The sequence below is a fragment of the Oxyura jamaicensis genome, chromosome 6 (assembly GCF_011077185.1).
Source record: "Oxyura jamaicensis isolate SHBP4307 breed ruddy duck chromosome 6, BPBGC_Ojam_1.0, whole genome shotgun sequence".
In the NCBI taxonomy this organism is placed as follows: domain Eukaryota; kingdom Metazoa; phylum Chordata; class Aves; order Anseriformes; family Anatidae; genus Oxyura; species Oxyura jamaicensis.
Genome location: NC_048898.1, coordinates 4,160,300 through 4,183,030, shown reverse-complemented (window position 1 = coordinate 4,183,030; position 22,731 = coordinate 4,160,300). Strand labels below are relative to the sequence as shown.

Sequence of the window (22,731 nt, the reverse complement as noted above, 5' to 3'; positions counted from 1 at the left end):
GTTTTAGACAAAACCATCAAAATAATGCCTTTTTTTTTTTTTTTACTTCTTTGAATTTATTTTCTTAATTCTATTTAACCCTAAACATCACATTCTTCTGTTTTTACATCTAGCTTTCTCCTTTGGTTTGCAGCAGGGTGAATTCCACATGGAACGCAGTGAATTTGATGTCATTCTTGTGTCCTCCCACAAGGAGGTACTGCTGCCAAGAAAGTCCTGTCATCCGCTCCCATGAAGCCCATCCTTAAGGCTGGTGGATTTACAGTCCCCCAACAAACACAGCTGTCAAAGGGAGCCCATGAACTAAAGGAAGAAGGGAAGCAGGTACTGGAACCAGGAGGAGAGGATTTCAAATCTGGTATTCCCTGGAATAGGCAACACATTAAGCATCAAAACATGTTCTTCCATGCTCAATTTTCCAACAGGTAGATTTTCAGCAAGTGTGGTTTTCTGTGGTTTTTTTTTTTTAAAACACTATTGGAGGATGTTTTTGTTTATGCAACAATAATTATTATGTGTTTGGGGACCATAAAGACATGAACTACTGCCAGCTACATCTAAAACAGGGATCAATCTTCTGGCTATTAAGCTCAGATGAACAAATACCTGTATGACTGCTACTGTCTGCATATCTTGTAGTAGCAGGTCTTTCAGTAGCAGTTCCTCTACAAGTACTTCAAAAGCCATTTGCCATTTAGGAGTTCTAGTCTCAAACAAAAGAAATCTCAGTGGTTTATACTAACAACTGAAAACTTACAAACCTTGATTTACACCAGCATTCTGCTTATGCCTGCAGAAACCAGAGAAGGCTAGGAATCAGTATCACATCAGAACATAAAACCCACACCTAAAAAGAAAAAATGAAAAAATGCTCATGGCCAGTATGATCACCTGTTCTGCTCCCATAGATATCATCTTTATCTGCTGCAGCCAGGGAGCTGAAACTAGCACCAACAGTGTCAAAACTAAGCAGATGGATACCTCCCGCATATTCTAATACCATGATAAATCACCTTATCGCACTATCTTACAAGTAGACATCACAGGACATTTTTCTCCTGCCAGAGGCTCTTATCCCATTGTATTCTGTTGCACCGCAGCTATTTTACTGCTGTATATTAGGAAGTTCTATTCTGCATTTCATACTGCTCTTCCTAATGTGTAACCAAAGCTACCACATACACCCCCCACATGCCTTATACCAACCTCTTCATTTCCCTTTACATACTCAGGGACATCTGAGCCCAGTGATGGAGCTCTCAGAAGCTTTTCTGCTCGGGTACACTGAACAAGTGTACACCACAGATGATTTTGGAGCCACTCTTCTAAATTCTGCCTCCAAGAATCAAAGTCCCCAAGACGCAAGGCATACATGTACCTCTTAATGTAGGATGAGAAAGCAAAACCCATTAACTTTTTTTTTTTTTTTTTTGGGGGGGGGGGGGGGGGGGGGGGAAGGGGGAAATAAAAATACAGTATAATAGAAGTCAGCACTATCGTTTTTGTTGTTTTTTTTTTAGTAAATACCCTTAGAGCGCCCTACCCATTTTTCCATTTTTTTCTTTTTTTTCCTAAATCTGTGAATGGCAGTTTATTCTCTGCCAATGTGTCGCTTCCCTTTTTCCTGTCAAAAGAAACTAAATATGGACATTTGAAAGGTGAGTCCCATCCCCACTCCACACCATTTCCTCCTGGAAGGTAACTGAATGCTCAAAATATAACTGTAACAAGTGCATGCTTTCAGTTCACCATGCGTGATGCAGGCCTTATCTAGGAACACACTTGAGACATGATAACAGCTAAACCCGTGTAACACTGACACTGCAATAGATGGAAACAATGGAGGCAACAACTGTTGTCTCTCTGACCATATATAGTCAGTAAGCAATGACAATAAATACCAAACATTTCAGTTACATCTGCTTGAAAACTATAATAGAATTGCAGCTTAATGTAAATGCAGGTATGATACTGGACTTTAACATACATTCCTGTGACAGTGTTTCTCCTTATAAATCACAACACTATTTTGTCTTAAAATTGATTAAGCATCAGAATTGGGACACTAATTATAGCCTGATGTTTAGTGTCAGAAGTGTTCATGGCTGAACTTACAGGTGTCAATTATTTTACAATTAATTTACAACATACTGTGAGTCAAAAGGCAATTTCTTGAAATGCTGTATACATGAAATCCAATGTCAAGATTTTTTTCTGAATACTTATAGTTGGTATTAATACATTATTTTAGAATAAAAATATGGACATGAGTGCTCTGCAACAAAGCTGCACCAAACCAGATCACCAGCAAATCCTGGCAGTTACCAGACTACTGGATTCCTGTGTGGTGCAGACTACAACAACTACAACTCAACAGCCTACGCAGGCCTGCCTGGTGACTCGTTTAATGAATCACAGAATCACCCAGGTTGGAAGAGGCCTCCAAGATCACCTAGCCCAACCTCTGACCTAACACTACCAAGTCCTCCACTAAACCACATCACTAAGTTCTACATCTGAACATCTTTTCGAGACCTCCAGGGATGGTGACTCAACCACTTCCCTGGGCAGCCCATTCCAGTGCCTAACAACCCTTTCAGTAAAGAAGTTCTTCCTAACATCCAACCTAAACCTCCTCTGGCACAACTTCTGCCCATTCCCACTCAAAAAAGCAGCACTCCCACAACCCCTGAGAATCAACAAGAGCTGTTTATTGCCGGGACATTTTGCAGGCACGGGATGTCCATGGTGTTTGGTGGCTCCAAGCTAACGCTTGCGATGGAGCCTGAGCAACGAGCAGGGGCCTCGCCGGGCACTCCTGCAATGCTGTTGGCGCTCTCAGATGGCAGAGCACAAAGACGTGCCACAGTAGTCCCAGGCAGAGGTGGATCCGCTGTCCTGGCAGAGGTGGATCCGCTTCCATCCGTTCCTCCACATCTGGTGGATCCAGCTCCAAGGGTTCCACGGTGTTGGTTCTCTGGCCAAGGTGCCAAACCAGGGGGTCGTCCAGTCCCATGCCTCGGTCCCATGCCACCGGCAGTCAGAGGGCCGAGACGCTCAGCGAGTGGTGTGCCAGCTGCAGGGGGCCTGTTTTATAGGGCCCGCAGCAAAGGCGGGGCAGTGGTGGCCACTGTGACCTCAGCAAGCCTCTGTGATGGAGTGGCCCACGCCTCTGTGATGGAGTGGCCAAAGGCGGCTGTGCTGGGAGCGGCCTGGAAGATGCCCTCCCGTGGACAAGGAGGAGGGTTGGGGGGTTGAGGGCCCCTTTTCTGAGGCTGGCTCCCCTGGGCCATTTGGCTTGCCAGAGAGAAAGGCTGCCCCTCAGCCACAGGGACTGCCCTGCACCTCCCATCCTGTGCCCTGGGTTTATGTTTAACACTGTTTTTTAGGCAATTTCATTCTATTCTTTATAGAAAAGAACAGAAGCAAGGTGCATCTTCAGTCCACGTGTGCTTTGTGCTCCAAGTGAGGAATTTCTTCCTCACATCACATTTCATCTAAATCTCCCCTCCATTTGTTCAAAGCCATTATTCCTGGTTCCATGGCTACACTTCCTGATAGAATCCTCCAGCTTTCTTCTAGGCCACTTTTATGGGTAAGGTTAGATGGCAAAAATGCAGGACCTATCAAATTGCAGCCTTATCTGCCTGTTTCCACATGACGTACAATCTGAATTATGTGGGATATACCAGCCAGAACTTTTAAACTGTTTGCAGAGGCCTGCTTTAGTTTGACTGTTTCCAAATAAAGCCTGCCATTACCTAACCAGACACACAAAGCTTTAAACCAATTGCCATTATCAATAGGAAATATTGATCCCAATCTTCAAACAATTAGAAAATAGTAAAGGAATATATTAAAAAGAATAGCATTTGCTTTTTTGTTCATTGGTTACTTTTTGCAACTATTTTTACATGCTAAATATTTGGTACAAATTGCTTTCTCTAGTGAGGGCTTGTATAAGATTCGTGTGAAGTACTGAAACAGCTAAACACCAGGAAACATCTCCAAACCTCCTGAAGTTGAGAAAATAGCCTATGTGTGTTCAAGCAAACAAACAAGAAACAAAAACATATCAACACTACTGTGTTCAACAGTAAATGCATGCCTAGGGATAGTTCCAGGCAAGTCAGCCATCTCCAAAGGAATGTATTTAATAACCTAATTGCTATAAAAAACAAAACGTAGTTCAACAGGAGATAATGGAAAATCAAAGCAACACTATAAAGGACCAATTGTATTCCATAACGATCATAGATTCAGAAGATAAAATAATATTTGTAGCTCAAAAGAACTACACTGTGTAGGTAAAATAATGTATTGCTATTACTTTTACTCTCAAGCTCTCTCCCTTCACAGTTTAGTAGTAAGTAGCTTTGAAACATTTATTTTCTCCAGAGTACTGGCCAGCTTACATAGCAAAATTTCAATGGCATGTCAAAAAACATCGTTAAATACCCAACAGCAAAGCCTGAGATATATTTTTTTGTATCTCTTTAATAAACAGAAGGCTACTTTACAGTGTTTGGTTGATCAAAGAAACAAAAACCAACACAACTACAGGTGCTGTTGTAAGAAGGAGATGCAAGCCAAATCACTGCAGGAAACCCTGATTCATCACCAGAATTGAGAACCTTAACTTGGGGCCTGACCAGAAGAGACAAAGAGTTTAGTACAGTTCTGGAAGGTCCGTCAAGATGTGTATGGAAACAGGCCTTGAAAAGTATGTTATTGAATTGAACCTCAAAGAAAAATGCAGCAGAGCTCTGTATTAAGGTGATCCCCTTCAAGACTATCACTCCTCTGTAAAACTTTCCAGAGGTTAACAGAAACAAAAACTAGACTTATCCAGGAAATATACCTGCCATCCATCATAGCAAAACTTGCTTTCATATGTCACTAACAAAAGTCAACTGAATTTGAGACCAAAATCTCATATACTGAAACTGTTTATCAAGACTATAATCAGTGAAGCCATAACCACACCCCTGTTTCTAAAGACATTAGATGAGTCACTAGTACATCAGATGTATTAAATACATCTTCTATTTCTCTTCTCTGCTCTTCAGTTTTATCCTGTTAATTTGCCCCTTTACTCCCCAAAATATTATTATGAACAGGATTTTAATCAGCAGCTTGAAAAAAGTTTATCACTCCTCTAAAAGGAGCTCTATTAAGTAGCTCCAAAAGTAGTAAAACAGTATTTTCGCACTGGCCATAGATGTCCCAAAGTAGGAAGGATGTAATTCTAATGTCACATTCTCCCACTTAACAAGCTCAGTGAATAAGATAAAAATGTCAGAAGAGGAAAGATTTTATTATTCTTTCCAGTTATTTGTCTACACAACTCTAGGTCTGATAGTTTGGTTCACATCTGAGTGAAATTACCTAGATTGTTTCAAAATTATAGTATGTAGTAAAAATAAGCTGCAGCCAACATGCAAAAAATCATAACTGATTTTAAAGCATATGAGTATCTGCCAGTCATCAAAAATATACTCAGAGAAAAATACTGGCATGAATGGCAGGTGACTGCATGCAGAGTTTATCAGAATTTGTGACCCAGACCCTTTCAAAAAGCTTAAAGTAACAGGAGACATTTAACAGCACCAGAATGCTACTTCAGCAACAGGCAAAGTTACATGTGATGTTACATACCACAAATTTAAAGTAACGCACGGCTACAAAGCACTTAAAATACCTGCTGCTATTTATTGTATGATAGTTCACCATCTTAAAATTAACTTGAACAGTTAAGCAAATCCTTGGAGGAAGATGGGGCTGCAAGAAATGCAATTTGTCATTGCATAATGATAGGTAATAACATTGATTTAACTTTCTTTTAAAATGTATGAGGTGTATATAATCTACTTTATGTATTATTTATTTTTGTAGTCATCTCTGGTCTTGGCTGAGAATCAATAAATAAATAGAAAATGTGAAATATTTTTACATTATCTATGTATAAAAATCAATATGAAACTATATATTTTATTCTTGTCTTGTGTTATCGACCTGGAATCGATGGGCTAACATTTTAAGACTATTCCAAAATAAATGATTCTTCAAAAAGCTCAGCTGATCAGTGCGACAGATAACAATGATAACAGCTGGTTATAATGCTTTTAATCTCAAAGTACCTTACCTTAGGGTATCTCAGACACCATACATACATATCGGACTCAGAAATGCAACCACCTCTGAATTCAGAAGAAGCCAATAGCTAGCAATGACCAGCCTGAACCACAGCAGAGACTCAGAAATTTTTCCAACTCCACATGGAGGAGGAAGACAACATACCCAAAAAAAAAAAAAAAAAAAAAAAAAAAAAAAAAAAAAAAACACCATCACCAAAAAAATCCTGAAGTTGCAGTTTTTGTAAGGGCAGGGCGATACAGAGACCTGATTTAAATGGCCAACACAGTCCTTCAGGCACAAACTGTCACATAATGTAAAAATACATGTTACAGTGCTTAGTAAAAGGTGACTCAAGTCCACTTTATTGGGTGACAACACCAATGCTGATTACTAGCACACTCAATACGATAGCCTGACAGTTTTCTGGTGCAGACCATGATTCTGTGCTTGTTTATTGCTGCTTATTTGAGAAGACTCATCAGCCACTCTTAATTTGATCCCAGGCAACACTTGGGCACCACTCACTTCTAAAACTCATGGAGTGCTGGTTAAAGGATATCATTGTCAAATGACCAGGCACTAAAAACATTACTTTCTGTCCCCGTTTTCCTTCAAAACCTTCTCGTGAATCAATATTCAAGGACAATTTCCAAAGGAAGCTGTTTTAAATGTCTATCATCCAACTTACAAATATTCAAACCTGAGTTTATTACTCACCCAGCTAGGTCTGATTATACATGAGGAAAGCAAAAATCAACAAAGAAACAAAGAGCCTGAAAGAATGTGACTAATGATGGGGGAGCCTGGCTGGAAACAGAGATAGGTCATCAGGAAATGGAACGTGGCAAGAACTGGCCAAAGATAAGCCGCGCAATCATAAGGAGATAAAACAGAGTAGCTTAAAGAGTCAGTCATCCTCCTACTTCCTACTAAAGTCTCAAAATATAACTCCAAACAATCCTATTGAATCTTCCTTCATGAAATCCTTACTACTGCATCCAAGAGGCAATGTCTTTATTTAAAAAAAGTTTTCTTCAGAAAAGGTCATAATCTTTGATTCAGGAAAACCATTCTTTTCAAAAAAAGCACTCAAGTACACATCAACTTAAACGTGTGCTTAACAGCCATTAAAATTGACAAGGGGGATCCTACCTTCATTAGAAAAAAATAAAACAGGCAATACTGCCATTGATATCAGTGCTTTTTCATGATAAGGTCCAATTTGTATGTTTTACCTCATTACTGGTGGTATATGAGAGCATAAAATCAGACTATTTACAGTTCAGACACTGCACACGAAGACATTGCTCATGGATATCCCAGCTTCATTTTGATACCAAATTTGCTTCGGTACACTAATTCCTTATGGTGCCAAAGTTACTTATCATAACACTTACTCTCTTTTCGGACATCAGCCAGTGCTACTTGAAGTTCCTCTTTAAAGACAACCGCTTCCTTGGCAATTTTTTCCCCTTTGTCCAACAGATTCCAAGTGGCTTCTTCCACAGAAGCTAACAAGACACGAGCCCTTTTGGAACGTCCCTTTTTCTTACTGGACGGATTCTGGGGACAGTTCACTAGTGTTGTAACCTATGTTTAAAAGAAACAAAAAGACAACAGTAGTTTAAGTTCTGTAACAAGTAAATTTATATTGTTTTCAAATTTTAAAAATATCATAATTGAGAATAAACAACAGGATTTCCCCTGCTTCAGATAGGGGCAAGCAAGCCCAGCACACATGCTGAGAATGTGCAAAATTATCCAGTTTGACAGAACACTTAATAAGATTCATCTTTACGTTCTTTCTCTAAGATCAAAGCAAATACAATGGAAATATCATTGTCATATTAGTCCTGCTGTAAACTCCTGACATGACTTGTTATAAAAGTTTCCTCATGGTATAAAAATTACGATGGCTATTTAAGGAGGCTTCAGCCAAGCAGGCATCAATTTTGCATCTTCCCACACTTCCCTCTTTAGTCTCAAAATGCTTTCTCTCCTTACAGACAAAGGCTGCAGTGGCCAAAACTCAACACTTTAGAATTCTGGGGAGCTTTCAGCATTAGAATTATACAAAATTTGAACCAGAACACAGATTAATTGTCTAAATTAGAGGTTTTTTTTTAACAATGCTCTTTAACATCCATAAAGAAGTTATTTTTATCTAGCATCCCACTCCACATTCCTCGCCATCTCAGTACATCCTCCACACACCAACAGAATGTTTCTAACAGACTATTCTCTGAGGCATTGCTTGAGCTGCCAGCAATATGGGAACACTCCTAGAAGATTTTTAAATAAAAGTGTTATATAGATATCTCAAGACATGCTTTATTTTAAGTTCACTAAGCATCCTTCTATTCTGTGCCAGATCATGGACAGCATCATATGAAGTACAGAACTAGTCCTGGAACTCAGTGAACACATTTTATACGTACAAATTGCTTATTTTTATTAAATGGCATTCCAGTCATCCTAAATGAGTCCACTTCTTTGTGCAGTAAGGGAATTGGTAACATTGCACAAGGAAAGCAAAAGCCGTGTTGGAATTTCAGTCCAGCCTGAGGTTTGAGCTTGTCTATGGAATGGTGCTCCCTTTGCAGCTCTATGAGGAGAAGATCCAGTGCCCTTGCTCACCTTTAGATCTCCTGTGAATACATACATGCTCGTCCTTTTTATCAATCAGCAATTACAGAAGTAAATGACAAATGACAAAGAATTTCTATTAATTCATCTTTGAAAGAAAAAAGCCTTGATCCTTATTCCATTTATGTAAAATCTGGGGATAGAGAACTAGAACCAGCCACTTAACATCAGCTGCTATGGCATATCAAAAGGAAGAAAGCAACATAAATTTTATTTTTACTGGGTCATATTATTAAAAAGGATCTGGGTATTCTGCTACTCAGCCACAAAAGAAAGTAAATGCAAGTATTTATTGTACATAAACCAGCCAGCTGGTAGAGAATATATTGGGAATAACAACTTAAATATCTTAAAAAAAAAAAAAAAAAAAAAAAAAAAAAACTACAACATTATTTCTGGAGCATTTAGCGTGGCTTCGGTCATCATAGTCTAAAGAGACAGTTTATAAGCTGGATACTTCTAACAAGAATGACAGAAAACTTTAAAAAGATGCTGCCCCCAAAACATATCAAATAAAAGATGCCTTTTAAATGCCCTAAGACCCTTCATCTTCAGCATGGCTGCCAAGAAAAATCAGAAGCTAAAATATAATTTCCATGGAAAACGGCCCAATGGTATTTGACAGCGGCAGCTTGTGATCTCAAATGCAAGTTAAAATTTGACGGGTAGCTCTTGGCTCATGGCAGGTAATACAAAAAAACTCAGTTTACCAGCACAAAACCCCCATAAGGAATGCAAAAACTTTATGCGGATCTTACACAAAGAACTGAACTACACAGTAGCTAATAAAGCATGTTCTTCTGAGCCACTGTCCACACAGGTTGCACACCAGTGCACACCAGTAGCAGAATATGCCATCAAAATTACAGCATTGTAAGGAATAAAGGAAAAGAAAAAACAAGTGAACCATACCCCATTCATCCCGCTCATGCCCAACTGTATTTCACAGTTCTTGTCATGCAGACACACACTCTTATTACCCTACACAACATGGGTGTTTCCCAGCATTCAATGGAAATCAATACCATTGGTTATTTTGTGTTTGGGGGAAATCTGCTATAGGTACAACAATTTTTCAAGTGTGGTTTTTAAGCCCCATATACCACCACAGCTGTAAATCTGAGTCACTGTTACCAGTTACTGCCATTATTTATTAAGCTGCCACTATAGGGTTTTCTCATTTTTGTCATGATTATCAGTGAATTTCTAAGGAACTGTGCAGCAGTTCTTCCAACGCTATATTCAGTTTCTGACCAGCCTTTAAATTACAATTTTTTAATATTGCAGTACTTAAGAAAAACATTATCTTAACACCTTAAATACCAAAAGATTTGATTCACCTTTGCTATTATTATAGTAGTATTTTAAAGCATCAAAGAACATTCTACCAGTGGTGAAAAAGTATTTAGTTCAGTAACAGCGATCCCTGGACATTTAAAAAACAATAGTGAACTCCACAATCTAATGACAATGGCAGAAGCACCTGCTCACTGTTTCAAATGCTAACCATCCTTTGTGTCTCAAGTTTGAAAATAAATAACAGTGCTGCCCATACAAATAAACACTGGTTAATCCCTTTAGCTGTACCCAAAGTAAACTCACCATACATGGAAGTAAAATGAGCATATCACTTGTGTGAGCAACCAAACTTTTATCAATATGGATGACATGAGAATAAATGTCTTTTTACTTGCCTATTTTTCATCAGTAGTACAAGAGATCCTAAAGTACGTGTGTTTGTATGTAGTCTGCAAAACATACCTCTCTGGCAGCCATAAACTTTCCTTAGCTTGTATATATGCACGGAATATAAATATATGGAAAAGCTCTTACAAATATTTGCTTAATTATACATGTACACACAACATATATTAAGTGTGTACATATACAAATGCAGAGAGAACACTTCTGATAAACTCTCCAAGCAAGTGGCTCATCGATAGTTTACAAGACTTGCAACAGCTGCAGAGCAGAGGTAGTTATGAAGCATTTTCTCCATGAATTAGTGAAGTCCTATTAATCTCATCCAGTCTTTTTTTCATAATTTTTGCTTGTATGTAAATTCAAAAGAAAATAAGCCCAATGCTACTTTGTCATGTGCCATGGTTTTGTCTAGGACAGACTTAATTTTCTTCGTAGAGGCTCACACAATACTGTGTTTTAGTTTTTTGATGAACGCATTGATGGTAACACGCTGATGTTTTCAGTTGTTGCAGAGCAGCGTTTGCACAGACCAAGGACTGTTCTGCTTCTTGTGCTGCCCTGCCACCAAGGAGGCTGGGAGTGCACAAGGAACCAGGAAGGGACACAGCCAGGACAGGCGACCCAAACTGACCAAAGGGATGTCCCATACCATATGGCGTCATCCTCAGCCATAAAAGCTGGCGTAAAGAAGGAGGAAGGGGAAAACATTCTGAGTGATGGCATTTGTCCTCCCAAGAAACCCTCATAAGGCCTGCTTTGCTGGAGTGGCTGAACATCTGCCTGCTGATGGAAGTAGTGAATCAGCTCCTTGTTTTTTTTTTTGCTCGCGCACACAGCTTTTGCTCTACCTACTGTCTATTTCAACCCCTGAGTTCTCGCATCTTTACCTTTCTGATTCTCTCTCCCATCCTACCTGGGGAACATGAATGAACAGCTCACTCTGTGTGGTACTCAGCTGCATGCTGGGGTTAAACCACAACACTATGGAAGCAACTGATACCTGAACATAATATTAACACAGCTAATTTTACTACTCAAGGGTTAAACAGATTTCACTCTGAGGATGAGATAGAGGATATTTTCCATTACATTATTTTATTAGTAAGTGTAGCACAAGCATGACAGTTATTAGATTTAAGGTATGATAATGAAAATACTTTATGATCTACCTATTGCTTCACACCAGTTGCTCCATTGAAGGATATATCTCTGATAGAAGCCCAGAATTCAAGAAAGACTGTTTGTCTAACCACGTTCCAAATGTACACCAAAGCAGCCATCAGCCAAGTTTCAACAGTGTTCATTTTTTTATGTGCCGGTGCGTTTACCAGAAAATCTCCTCAGAGAACTGTATTTAAAAGCCTTCCTTTCAAACCTGCTGTCCCCAAAACACCTGGAAAAATACAAAAGCCATGGACAAAGAGAACCCTTTGTGATCACCACTGTCAACTGTGGACTGCAAGGAAGTGACGGAATCTAGTCAAGTCATTTCCAAAGTGACTTCCACACAGGCTTATTTATTATTTCCTCCTATACTGATGCCATTAACCAAATGATTGTCCTAAGACTTTATGTAATTGGAGCATCATACACTTCCACAGTCTTTTTCCTAACAGAACTTCACAAGACTCCTAAATAAATAAAAATACGAATCTCTAAAGTTAGCTCTGTTCAAAGTAGCAGCTGCTAAGTGAATCAGGCCAGAGTACCTGAGTACTCTTGTGCTATCTGTAACAGGTCTTATTTTTTCTAATCATAGGTAAGTTGTCATGTATTACCTGTCTAGCATCTTAATCATCCTTCAGTGAATGTTAGTTCTTGATCTCTGCTTTTGCATTTTCATCTTAGGTTTACTCCCCCTTAAAAACTGCAAGTTCCCCTTCCACAGATGTTACAAAACAAAGCAATAATGTTATAGGGAAAAAGTCAAAATTGTATTCTCTGAGCCAAAGGGGTTTCCATTTTTAACATTGAAGCTTTTTATAGACTCTTCAGAGTATTTATTTTTTAATATATTAGATGGTTATTGCGTCGTTCTGAGACTGTATTTGTTTTATCGTGTTTCTTTGATCCAACAAAACTCAGGCCAAAATATAAATTTCTTCATGTCTTGTAAAAATGCCCAGTGTTGCAGCTGCCTGAGCACAGGCTGACCTAGCAGCACATTAAGAGATGGTTTCAGAATGCAGTCTATCAAGACTTGTAAGCCTACCACTCAAACTAAATTTTAAAGTAGACCACATGCAATGGTCTATCTTGACAACTTCCCACAATCATATCATTATATGCTGCCTCTTTGATTATATAATCTGACAGTACCTCTATCTGATCACAATCCTTTGGCAAGCTCAGGGAACCAGAATGCAGAGGACTGCCTCCCAGAACAATGTATGACAAATACCAGAGCAGTGCATGACAAGTGTGCTCCTGGAATAAAAATTTACCATAAAACAAGGTTGCTGAGTGCAATCAAAAAATGCCAATTAATGAGCTGTACAAAAATACTTTTCCTTTAATACTTGTTCAACAACAGTATTAACCCTACTTAAAACAATGATGTGATCTTTTTTAAATAGGGAAGTTGCAATTAGAGAGGGAAAAAAAAAAAAAAAAAGAAATAACAAAACTTGGTAAATACATATACTTAAATCAACTACATATTCCCAATCCTTACATGTCTATAAACAGAAGAACTGCCAGAATACATGATTGAGTCTGGCTTTGCTCTATTTACACAGTCATTCTCCCAGTAATTTTTTTTTTCTGTTGTTGCCTATTAGCATATACTGTTTAATAAAAAGTTACTGTCTTTAGCAGGTACTAGTCGATGAGCTTGGAAATATATTAATCAACCAATCACAGAAACTATTTCATAGCTATTATACCTGGACATCTTCACAACCTGAAGAACTACATATTCTTTGCATATTACCAACTGAATAAGAGATCTGAATGCAAAGTCACACTTTTTTGTGCCTACCCAAACTGCAGCCAGAGCAATAACTGCCATGTAAATATTCCCTGAGGCATCAGGAAGGAGACTATTAAATAAGCAGTGTACAGCTGTGACAAGTAGTTTGATCTGCAACATCTTGGCAAAGCTGAAGGACAGGGATAGTCTAGCATCTTTGTGATACATGTAACTAATTGAAGCATGCACTTCAACATGTTTGCCTTAAGTAAAATGAAAAGGATATTCAAAATAGAAGAGGTCCTTTCTGTTCCTTACCCTGTAATATATTGCTGCAGAGGCCTGAACACACTTAACAACCCACTTATCTAACTTATTTTCTGCAGTATTAAAATACCTGAATTATCAATGGTTCCAGTAATTTTCCCACTGTAAACGTCTGTATGTGCAGATCCTGAGGATCAATTTTCAGTTTAACGCTTGGCACTTTTGTTGACATTTCACCTAAGTACAAAGAAAAAAAAAAAATGCAATAAGCAATCATTAGCCATAACAGCTCATTGCCCTCTGTCAGCACCCAGAGACTGCTTGCTGGCGTATATTTGGCTTCACAACAGGCTTAAGATTTCAAGAGATACAATTAAGGTTGTTATTACTTGCTTCCTAATTGTGAAAAAATACACAGAAACTTGCACAAACTGAAATAATAGATTTAAAACATGCATAATTGTCTTCTGAGATTTCTAAATTGACCATGTATTAAAAATTATGACAATGATGCATTATAAGTCCTTTCAATATAAATTTTCTAGTAGTAAATGACATTGAGCTATAAAGAAAACAATACATTGCATTATCAAATCTATTGCAAAAATTGCATTACTGAATTTATCATGGAAGAAAAACACTACTGCTATGTCTACAACACTTATACCTTATTCCATGTGTTCAATCACAATGGTCATAATAAACAATTTGTGAACACACACTCAAAGCAGCTCCTTGGTAATTAATGACCAGAGTAACTGAAACATTTAGTTATAAAATAACCTGTAATAGCAAATATTTTTAAAGTGTTAAGGCAGATTAAGTCAAGAAAACCTATAAATGAAGTCAGTAAGACGCAATTAAAGCTAAGTAAGGGCTTTAAATTGAATCAATCATTCATTAGGAGCTTGATCCACAGCCCACTGATGTTAATTTCAGGGTTTTCACTCAGTTCACGAGGTCCTGGTTGAGGCCTTTAGCTGCAATGAAATGTGCATGTGCCAGCAAAGAATTATAATCATGCTTTAGTAGGAATACAGCTAATTATTGCTCCAAAATGAATAAATAAATAAAACTTAATTTTCCAGCAACTTAGGTTCCCATAAAACATAGCTCTGCAAAGCCTTTGTATCCAAACCAGACTTCAAACACACAAGTACTGGATATCTGTCCTTTTTAAGCAGGACTTACTAGAACCATCGATGCTGTATAATAAAGTAATAAGGAAGTTTGAATGTGCAAGCTAAAAAGATATATTGTCACCTTCTGGTGAACCTAGCATTGATTTAACACAACACTGTAGATGTAAGGTTTCTATACTAAATTGTATAAGAATTGTGCCAAATTATTTCATAATAGGTATACACATTTCACTTGCAAAGATAGATAGTACGAATGATAATTAAAGCATTAAGGGTAGAGATAAATTAGGTTTTTACCATTCCCAGTAATGGTTATACACAAGTACTAAGTTTAGTGCTTTACTGTAAACTACACAAGATGCAACTCTAGGTTCTCCACAATTCAGTTGCACACAATCAGTTGAGAGTATGTAAAGAACTGATTTTTCAGTTTTAATTCTATTTCCAAGTCAAAGGATATAGAACAAAAACCTGACATGAAGTTGACTAGAACTACCCTTTTCCTTCCATAGAGATTTGCAGAAAAAGAGAACTTTAGAAATGTCAACACTAATCATTTGACCATATTTTATACATTTAGTTCTTAGACACTTGTAACAAAAAACAAAGAAACCAGAATTGCTGTCATCTGTGGTTCTCTTTCTGTCCAAAGAATCGGTAAGTAGACTACTCCCCCAGTTTTAAGAGACTCCAGTGCAACTTACTCTGTTTGAAGGGAAGTGACCCCGCACACACACTATCATTCACCACTTCAGAAACGCAGATGTCTCCTAGTCAAAGGGGCTGCACCTCTTCTGCTAGCTCAGACTAACGTGTGTATCTCATGGGATAAAGTTGTATGTACACCAAGAATACAAATTCCACCTCTTACTCCCACAACCTCATTGCAGCCATTAGAAATGGATTTGAGCTGGATGACTCCGAATCTTCTGCTGATTCTTTTCCACTCAGTGTAAAGTATTTATTTATTCACTTGGACAGGATTGAAATAGGTTAAAAATACAGTGTAGCTGTAGACACTGGTGGCTAAGGAATGCTCCCAGAAAGCAAAACACTTTGTTTCCAAATGTTGTTCAAGTAGTGTTTTCAGTATTTCAGACCAATGAGAACCAGAGAAGGCAGAAGACATCGTAAGTTGTCTTCTCAAAAGAACTCAAAATACAAGCACATTCAACATAATAAACATCTTACTGGATCAGCATAACAGTCCATCCAGCCCAGTATGCTTGTCACGGCCAGGCTATACAGTGAGGACATGCAAGCCTGTCTGTTTCCTATGGTTTATTCTTCCCACACACGTCCAGCATCCAGAACTGTTTGAGGGATATCAGAAGGCATATCCCTAACCTACGATCCATTTAAGGATGCACTTTTTAGTAATTTGACAGATCTTTTCGAACTTGTACATGGAAAACTGAAAAGAAGAAAGTAAAATCTCACGTCATTGTCAAAATGGTAATATTTAAAAGCTCAATAAATCTAGAGGAAAAAACATTGACATTAAAAGTTTATGGAGATGGACTCTGTGCAGTGGTAGCACAAGGGATAATACCTTTAAACTAAAAGAGAGTAGATTTAGATTAGTTATTCAAATGAAATTCTTTACTGTGAGGGTGGTAACGCACTGACCCAGGTTGGCCAGAGAAACTGTGAATGCCCCATCCCTGGAAGTGTTTAAGGCCAGGTTGGGTGAGGCTTGGAGCAACCTGGTCTGGTGGGAGGGGTCCCTGCCCATGGCAGGGGAGTTAGAACCAATCCCTTCCAACCCAAACCACTCCATGATGGGTGAAAAAGGGAGAGCTGGACGTATCCAAGGAGCAGTCCACTACACAGAAACAACAGAAACCAACCATTTCCCATCTGACTGGTAACCATGTGGCAATTGAAAACACTGGGGACAGAGGCATTATTAATGCTTCGTTTGGTGGCTTACCAGTCCTAGCTCTCTATTGTACCTATTAGTCAACAAAAAATTGTTTTGCACTCTATAGCTTATGTCCCATTTTCAGAGTCACCTTATACAGTAGAATATGCCCGCACAAAAGCGACCAGGAAAGACACAGCCATAATTTAAAAGGTTTTTTTTTTTTTTTTTTCTGGGCCAAATCAATTTTATTATTCAAATACGATGGCACCATGCATCTGACTGGTAAAAATACAACATGATATACGCATAGCCTGAGACCAATACTGGAACTGGTTTAGAAAACACATGGTTTCAATTACCTGTATTCAGGAAAATATTTCCTAAATGCTTACATTCTAATATTTAGAAGAAGTAACCACTTTCTCCTCAACTCTCCATAGGTTGTTCCAGAGCATAAGACCAGATTATATAAATTAATTCTGCTCCTGAAAAACTGTCAGTGAGAGCCAGTCCCCATTAAAAAAAAGTAGGCATAACTACTTACATGGAAGCATCCAGATTCTGGCTCCATTAGAAACACTTCAGTAACAAAACAGTAACAGGTGAACCAGCAATTAATTGCACCTGGAAACCCTATATGGCAAGCACAAAATTGCTGAAGCCAAAGGCATTACACTCAGGTAATGCAACTAAGCAGCACCCAGTTTTAATCCATATTAATTATTTCAAGCCCACCAAATCATTTTAATGAAGCTGCAGCCATCTGCAAGTTTTGCTACACACTAAAGCCGGTCCTGTGATTCATTCCTAGACTTTCATCCTGTCACAGAACTAGATTTGGTCTCTCAATGAATTGAAATTAACACTGATGTTAGGGCACGATTTGACTCATGACTAAAATATGCTGTTCATTTCATCCTTATCACAGCCACAGCCTTGACTGATTTGTAAGGAGAGCTAAATTCAGGCAAGAAATAGTGGGCAACTACCTCTGCTGGCATCCTGACAAAGTAATCTTAACAGTATCTGTTTATACTTCTCTTCTGCTAGGACTGCATTTATTGTTTCAAAGTTCAGCTCTTGTTTCTTTGAGTTCTAATTGCAATACAATTTTTGAAAACTGACTTTGACTTTCTAAGACTACAAAGCCATGCTGAGAATAAAACAGTAAGTTACGTGTGCACGTTATACTCATTTCGGTAGCTTGTGATTCCACCTTTCAATGTAACAGTTCTTTCAGCTTCACAAATCTGCAGTTAAATATACCGTATGTACCGAAAGATTAAAATACTTCAGATCACCTTTATCACTCAGTAGCATTCAGTCATAGAAAAGGATATCTTCAATGTGAAATGTTAAAAATATATGTTTTAAAAACAGTCATTGTTTAGGATAAAAGTTTTATAATACCTGCTACACTCTCTGGCTTCTTTATATTGCATTCCTCTTCGATAGCTATATTTGCACTCCTATTTAATAGCTGTTTAACATGTCTCTTCCATAGTACACCAGTAGCACATACACTTTTGGTTGATATTGCAATACTGGCACACAGAGAGTATGTCATTCCTGTGCCTACCTGTCAGCTCACTGGTACAGCCCATATAACAAAGAAGCACCCACACTGCTGGAAAGTTTTTTCTGCTGCATTCACCACTGAATAAAAAGTCCATTTAATTCAATAAAAGACTCTCCTCCAAATTCTACAGGATTGCATCAAAACAAACCATATCCTTAAAAAGAAGTCTTTTCTTGCTATATGCAATTCATGAATTTAGTGGTCCTCTAAACCACTACAATGAACCTCCCTTCTACTTACATCAAAAAAAGTTTGTTTTAAACATGATATTGCTGGTTCACAACCCTCATCTTTGACATGATTTTCACAAGCCTCCCAGAATACAGGTACTTTTTGAAACCCATCACTATAGTTGCAAATAGATTATATTGATTCTGTTGTGAATTCTTTCTGGGCAAGACATGCATCAGTTGCAAGGGGACAAGTAAGAACTGGATATAGACAGCATTTTATGCTTCTACTGAGATTTGAAGAAACCACAAGATGATTGCCAGGTTATTTTTTCTGCACATACAGTCATGTTTTAAGTTTGTAGAGACTTCAGGTCACTGGTAGAAGGATATTAACAGCTGCTTGACTCAAAATTCAGAAGTTAGACCTTTGCTGCTTACAGCAAGAGCTTCCCCCTTTCTCTCTCAGGGCATCTTCCTACACTACAGATCACCTCTGACAGTCAGACCTTTTATAAAATTTGGTAGATTAAGTACAGTTTAATTATAGTCACTTCCTCTTACTAAAGATCATTCTGCTCCAGCATCCCACCACTGAGCAGTCTCAAATTTGCAAAGTGTTACAAATCCAATTGCATTTTTGAGGATTAGAAAAATCTCCACATGCTTTGACTTTACCTTCTGTGTTTTTAGACTGTTAAACCATAGCATATTCATATTGCCTAACATAAGCATTTTTATTCTTTGCTCCATTCCTCACTCAGTTAGCTTTTCAATGCAACAATAGCTTTTTTTTTTTTTTTTTCTTTGAGGCAGGCACATAATTTATCATTAACTGAAAATAAACAGCAAAAGTTGCTTTCTGGAAATTTTCATTATATTCTAAGGTATAATCTATTTAAAAGGCTGAAATCCTGATTCTAGTTGTTCCTCCCCCTACAATTCTAATGCTTCCTTTAAGCAGCCAAAATAGGAAAATAAATTTGCAAGCAAATGCAGTGAAGAGTGCAAACTTTATAGTGATACTCTGACCATGTATCTTTAACTTATCAATCTCTTTGTTAGTGTTATTTATCATATTAGTAAATCTGTATTTGATTTTTTTTAAACTATAGTATACCTCGAGACAGAAAGAGAAATATGCAGGCAGCAAAGATAATTCTGAGGCTTTTTTTCTGACATTTCCACTTAGAAAGTAAACTTCTGACCTTCAACAACTTCTTCATACAGCAAAGAAATTTAGGTCATAACACACAGATGATTATTTAAATATATATATAGTTACTCCCATATGATATGCCCTCTAACTACAGCACAGATCTTGACTGTAAGATATTTTGGTAAAAGCCTGCTATAACCTCACACTTGGTTACATTAACCTTTACAGTAGGCAATTTCAGCACTGTAGACCAACAGCTCTTACAACACTTAGGATGTTAAGCATGTGTCACAAGATACAGTTCTGTCTCTGAACAGCCAGAAAAGCAACCACCTGCACACTTCTACAAGTGCTGCAAACTTAAAACAAGAATTTTGTCTTGTCAGCAGAGGCATCCAAACTGAAAATGCCAAATGTTCTGGTGTAAGAAAAAAAGACACTCCAAAGACAAGTGAAAGTTTGTATCAACCTGCAACATAATGTGAACATAGACATAGTCTGAAAACTGCAGTCGATAAGTAAACTGTATACAGGCATAGATGAACTAGTCAGTGTCAGAAGGCAGAGCCAAAGATATTCTGCAAGTTAGGAAAAGTTAACTTTAGAACCCATTTCCTGCTAAGTCATTAGAAAACTAATAGCACATCACTCACCTATCCTAGAATACAAACGGTCCATATTCAGAACTAAAGCAACTGCCTATTAAATATCCTTGTGTTAGGAGCTTCAGTGCAACTGTGCTGGCTCACTATTTGGCTTCTGAGGCATCTGCAAGGGACTGCCTGACAAGCTCTCCAGTGTATTTCAGGATGACTGACGGGACACAGCGGCTGCTGAAGGGGTGGCAGGGGGATGGGCATCCTTAAAGCTATATTCGAGTGCAGAGACACATAAAAAAAAAAAAAAAAAAAAAAGTTAAAAACCCTTTTAATAAGAACAAATTTGAACAATTAAATGACATGAAACATGCCATTACTCATACTTCTGGTGCTTATTTCTTGTGATTTTCAGCATGGCTATTGTTTCCCCATACATTTTGGTTGTACGCCAGCTTCTGTCTCAAGGCAATGACTCAGACTTTTGAACTGGACAGCAAAAGGATTCATAAGGCTCTTAACCAGTCACTTGGCACCAAATTTGTTTTCTTCTCCCCCCATTGTATGTTATTCAACACCAGCATACAATATATTATCCTATCAATTTCATAAAATGCACAGGCCTATAGGGTAGGTAAGTATTTGTGAACAAGATACACGTGCATAGCACACCTGAGGATTTCTAAGACATGGTGCATTGCTGAGAGTATTTAAAAGAATGTTTTGTCTTTAATTCACATTTATTACGTAATAGCTCCATCAATTGGTGAAAATGCCCTTTTTTTTTAAATTTTGTAATCAGTTTTTGCTACAGAGTAAAGTATAGGAAGAACAAATCAGGTTTTACAGCAGCAACAAAAACAGTGGCTGTATTTTTATTTAATTCTCTAGCTGATGTATGAAAAAAAAAATATTCAGAAACAAGGAATTTTCTGTTAAAAAGTACTAGTTATGTTTGCAAAATAATAGCATGGACTTTCCTGTTTTAATGCCTGCTGTACTTCAAGGGCCAGACCACGCACTGGAATGGAACAGTACTTCCAACACCAGGGGAGAATATCATTTATTTAACACTGGGAAAAATCCTTAAAGCACCTGGCAAATCAGATTTCCATATAAAGCTGTGAGGTTACACCCTAACTACTTCAGATTGTCATTTCTTATCATTAGCAACAGGAAAAACATCTGCTAAAGCAAAGGCAGCACAAAGAAAAGAATAGCCAGAAAACTGAAGATGGTGGCAAGAACTGATTAACTGAAGGCTACTAACAGTCTTTGCATTTAGAGGTACATTTACATTGAAGTAGCCAAAATATACTTTTAATGCTGAGGGTAAAAAAAAAAAAAAAAGTATTCTGAAGTTTTTTCACCCCTCTGTGTTTCATTCTTCTTAATCCTTTGGCCATCCTCAACCACATCTGAAAAACAGATGGAATTCCAATGGACACAAGATTTCTACCAAATTTTTCAGCATTGTTCTCAACAAAACTAGAGATACATACATCATCCCTTAAAATTAATCTGCCAAGAAAAAGAATGCAGTATTAGCCTAGTTCTTACTGGATACAGAAGAATCCACATAGTGAGAAACAGCTTGTGACTGAACTAATGGTGTGAAAAGCTTCAGTTAAGGTTTATAGAAAAAAATGTTTGAGATGGGGAACATATTATACCTCAGTCGGTGAACATGTCTCTTGCAAAATGTCTGTCATGTAGTGAGATAACAAGTTATGATTTTTCCCAGGATTGTTACATTCTGGATGTGCTCTCTTTTCCTTGAGAAACAGTCGTGCCTACTTTTCATATAGTGCATTCCATCAAAGCACTTTTGCATGTAGAAGTCATCTTTCAATACTTCAGCAAAGAGAATCCCCAAGAAAGTAAGTTATTTGCTTATGACCATACAGAGTGCCAGAGGCAGAATCAGGGATGCAACTCCCTAGTCACTAGAGCACCTTACTCCCACTTTAGCTGTGGCCAATAAAACAGGCTCAACAGGCTCAGGAGTTTAAAAAAAAAAAAAAAAAAAAAAAAAAAAAAAAATCTGACCACAATCCACAATTTGTAATATAAATCTAAAGAATATAATTTCTTCTTCCATGCTCAGGTCAAAGTTAGTCAGATACTGTTATTTCTTATTCTTAGTAACATCAGCTAACACATTCTTCTCCCTTAAATATACTATCAAAATTACTGCTTTGGTTGAATGCACTCTCTCAAAGCCAGTTGCAACACACTGACGAGTTCTAGGAGACATTCCAGCAGAGGTGTGAATCCTATGGTCTGACCAGCTGCAAAGCAGTTGGCTTTGCACTAGCATGCCAGACTCAACCATGTGTCATGCCAGACACTTCAACCAACAACTATTCAGAAATGTGCGCTATGGTCCCAAGTCTACAGCCTCAGCAAGGAAAACCTCCTCCACTGAGGTATCACTATAGAAACTTGCAGGTCTGACAGTGTTGCTATTTTATTAGCAATAAACTAAATAATTCCCCTGATATCACGGAAATTCTAGAGGACCTACACACCTGAGAACAGAATCTAAACAG

The 22,731-nt window shown here is 37.9% G+C and overlaps 1 protein-coding gene across 7 annotated transcripts in view; it reads right to left on the bottom strand.

Moving 5' to 3' along the window:
- Nucleotides 1–22,731, bottom strand: part of CTNNA3 (catenin alpha 3) — a 457,011-nt gene that overhangs the window by 429,808 nt on the left and 4,472 nt on the right. The window contains exons 1-3 of one of the 7 annotated variants that reach the window (XR_004752032.1): nucleotides 18,086–18,216; nucleotides 13,797–13,903; nucleotides 7,536–7,728 (exon numbers count right to left, since the gene is read on the bottom strand). Coding sequence is in view for 6 of the 7 variants with exons in the window: in XM_035330600.1 (XP_035186491.1) it covers nucleotides 7,536–7,728; nucleotides 13,797–13,903; nucleotides 20,237–20,261 (325 nt within the window). In the remaining variant the exon portion in view is untranslated. Of the gene's footprint in view, nucleotides 1–7,535; nucleotides 7,729–13,796; nucleotides 13,904–18,085; nucleotides 18,222–20,236; nucleotides 20,385–22,731 lie in introns of those variants that run through there. The other 6 variants (XM_035330600.1, XM_035330608.1, XM_035330602.1 and 3 more) reach the window with 6 other exon arrangements.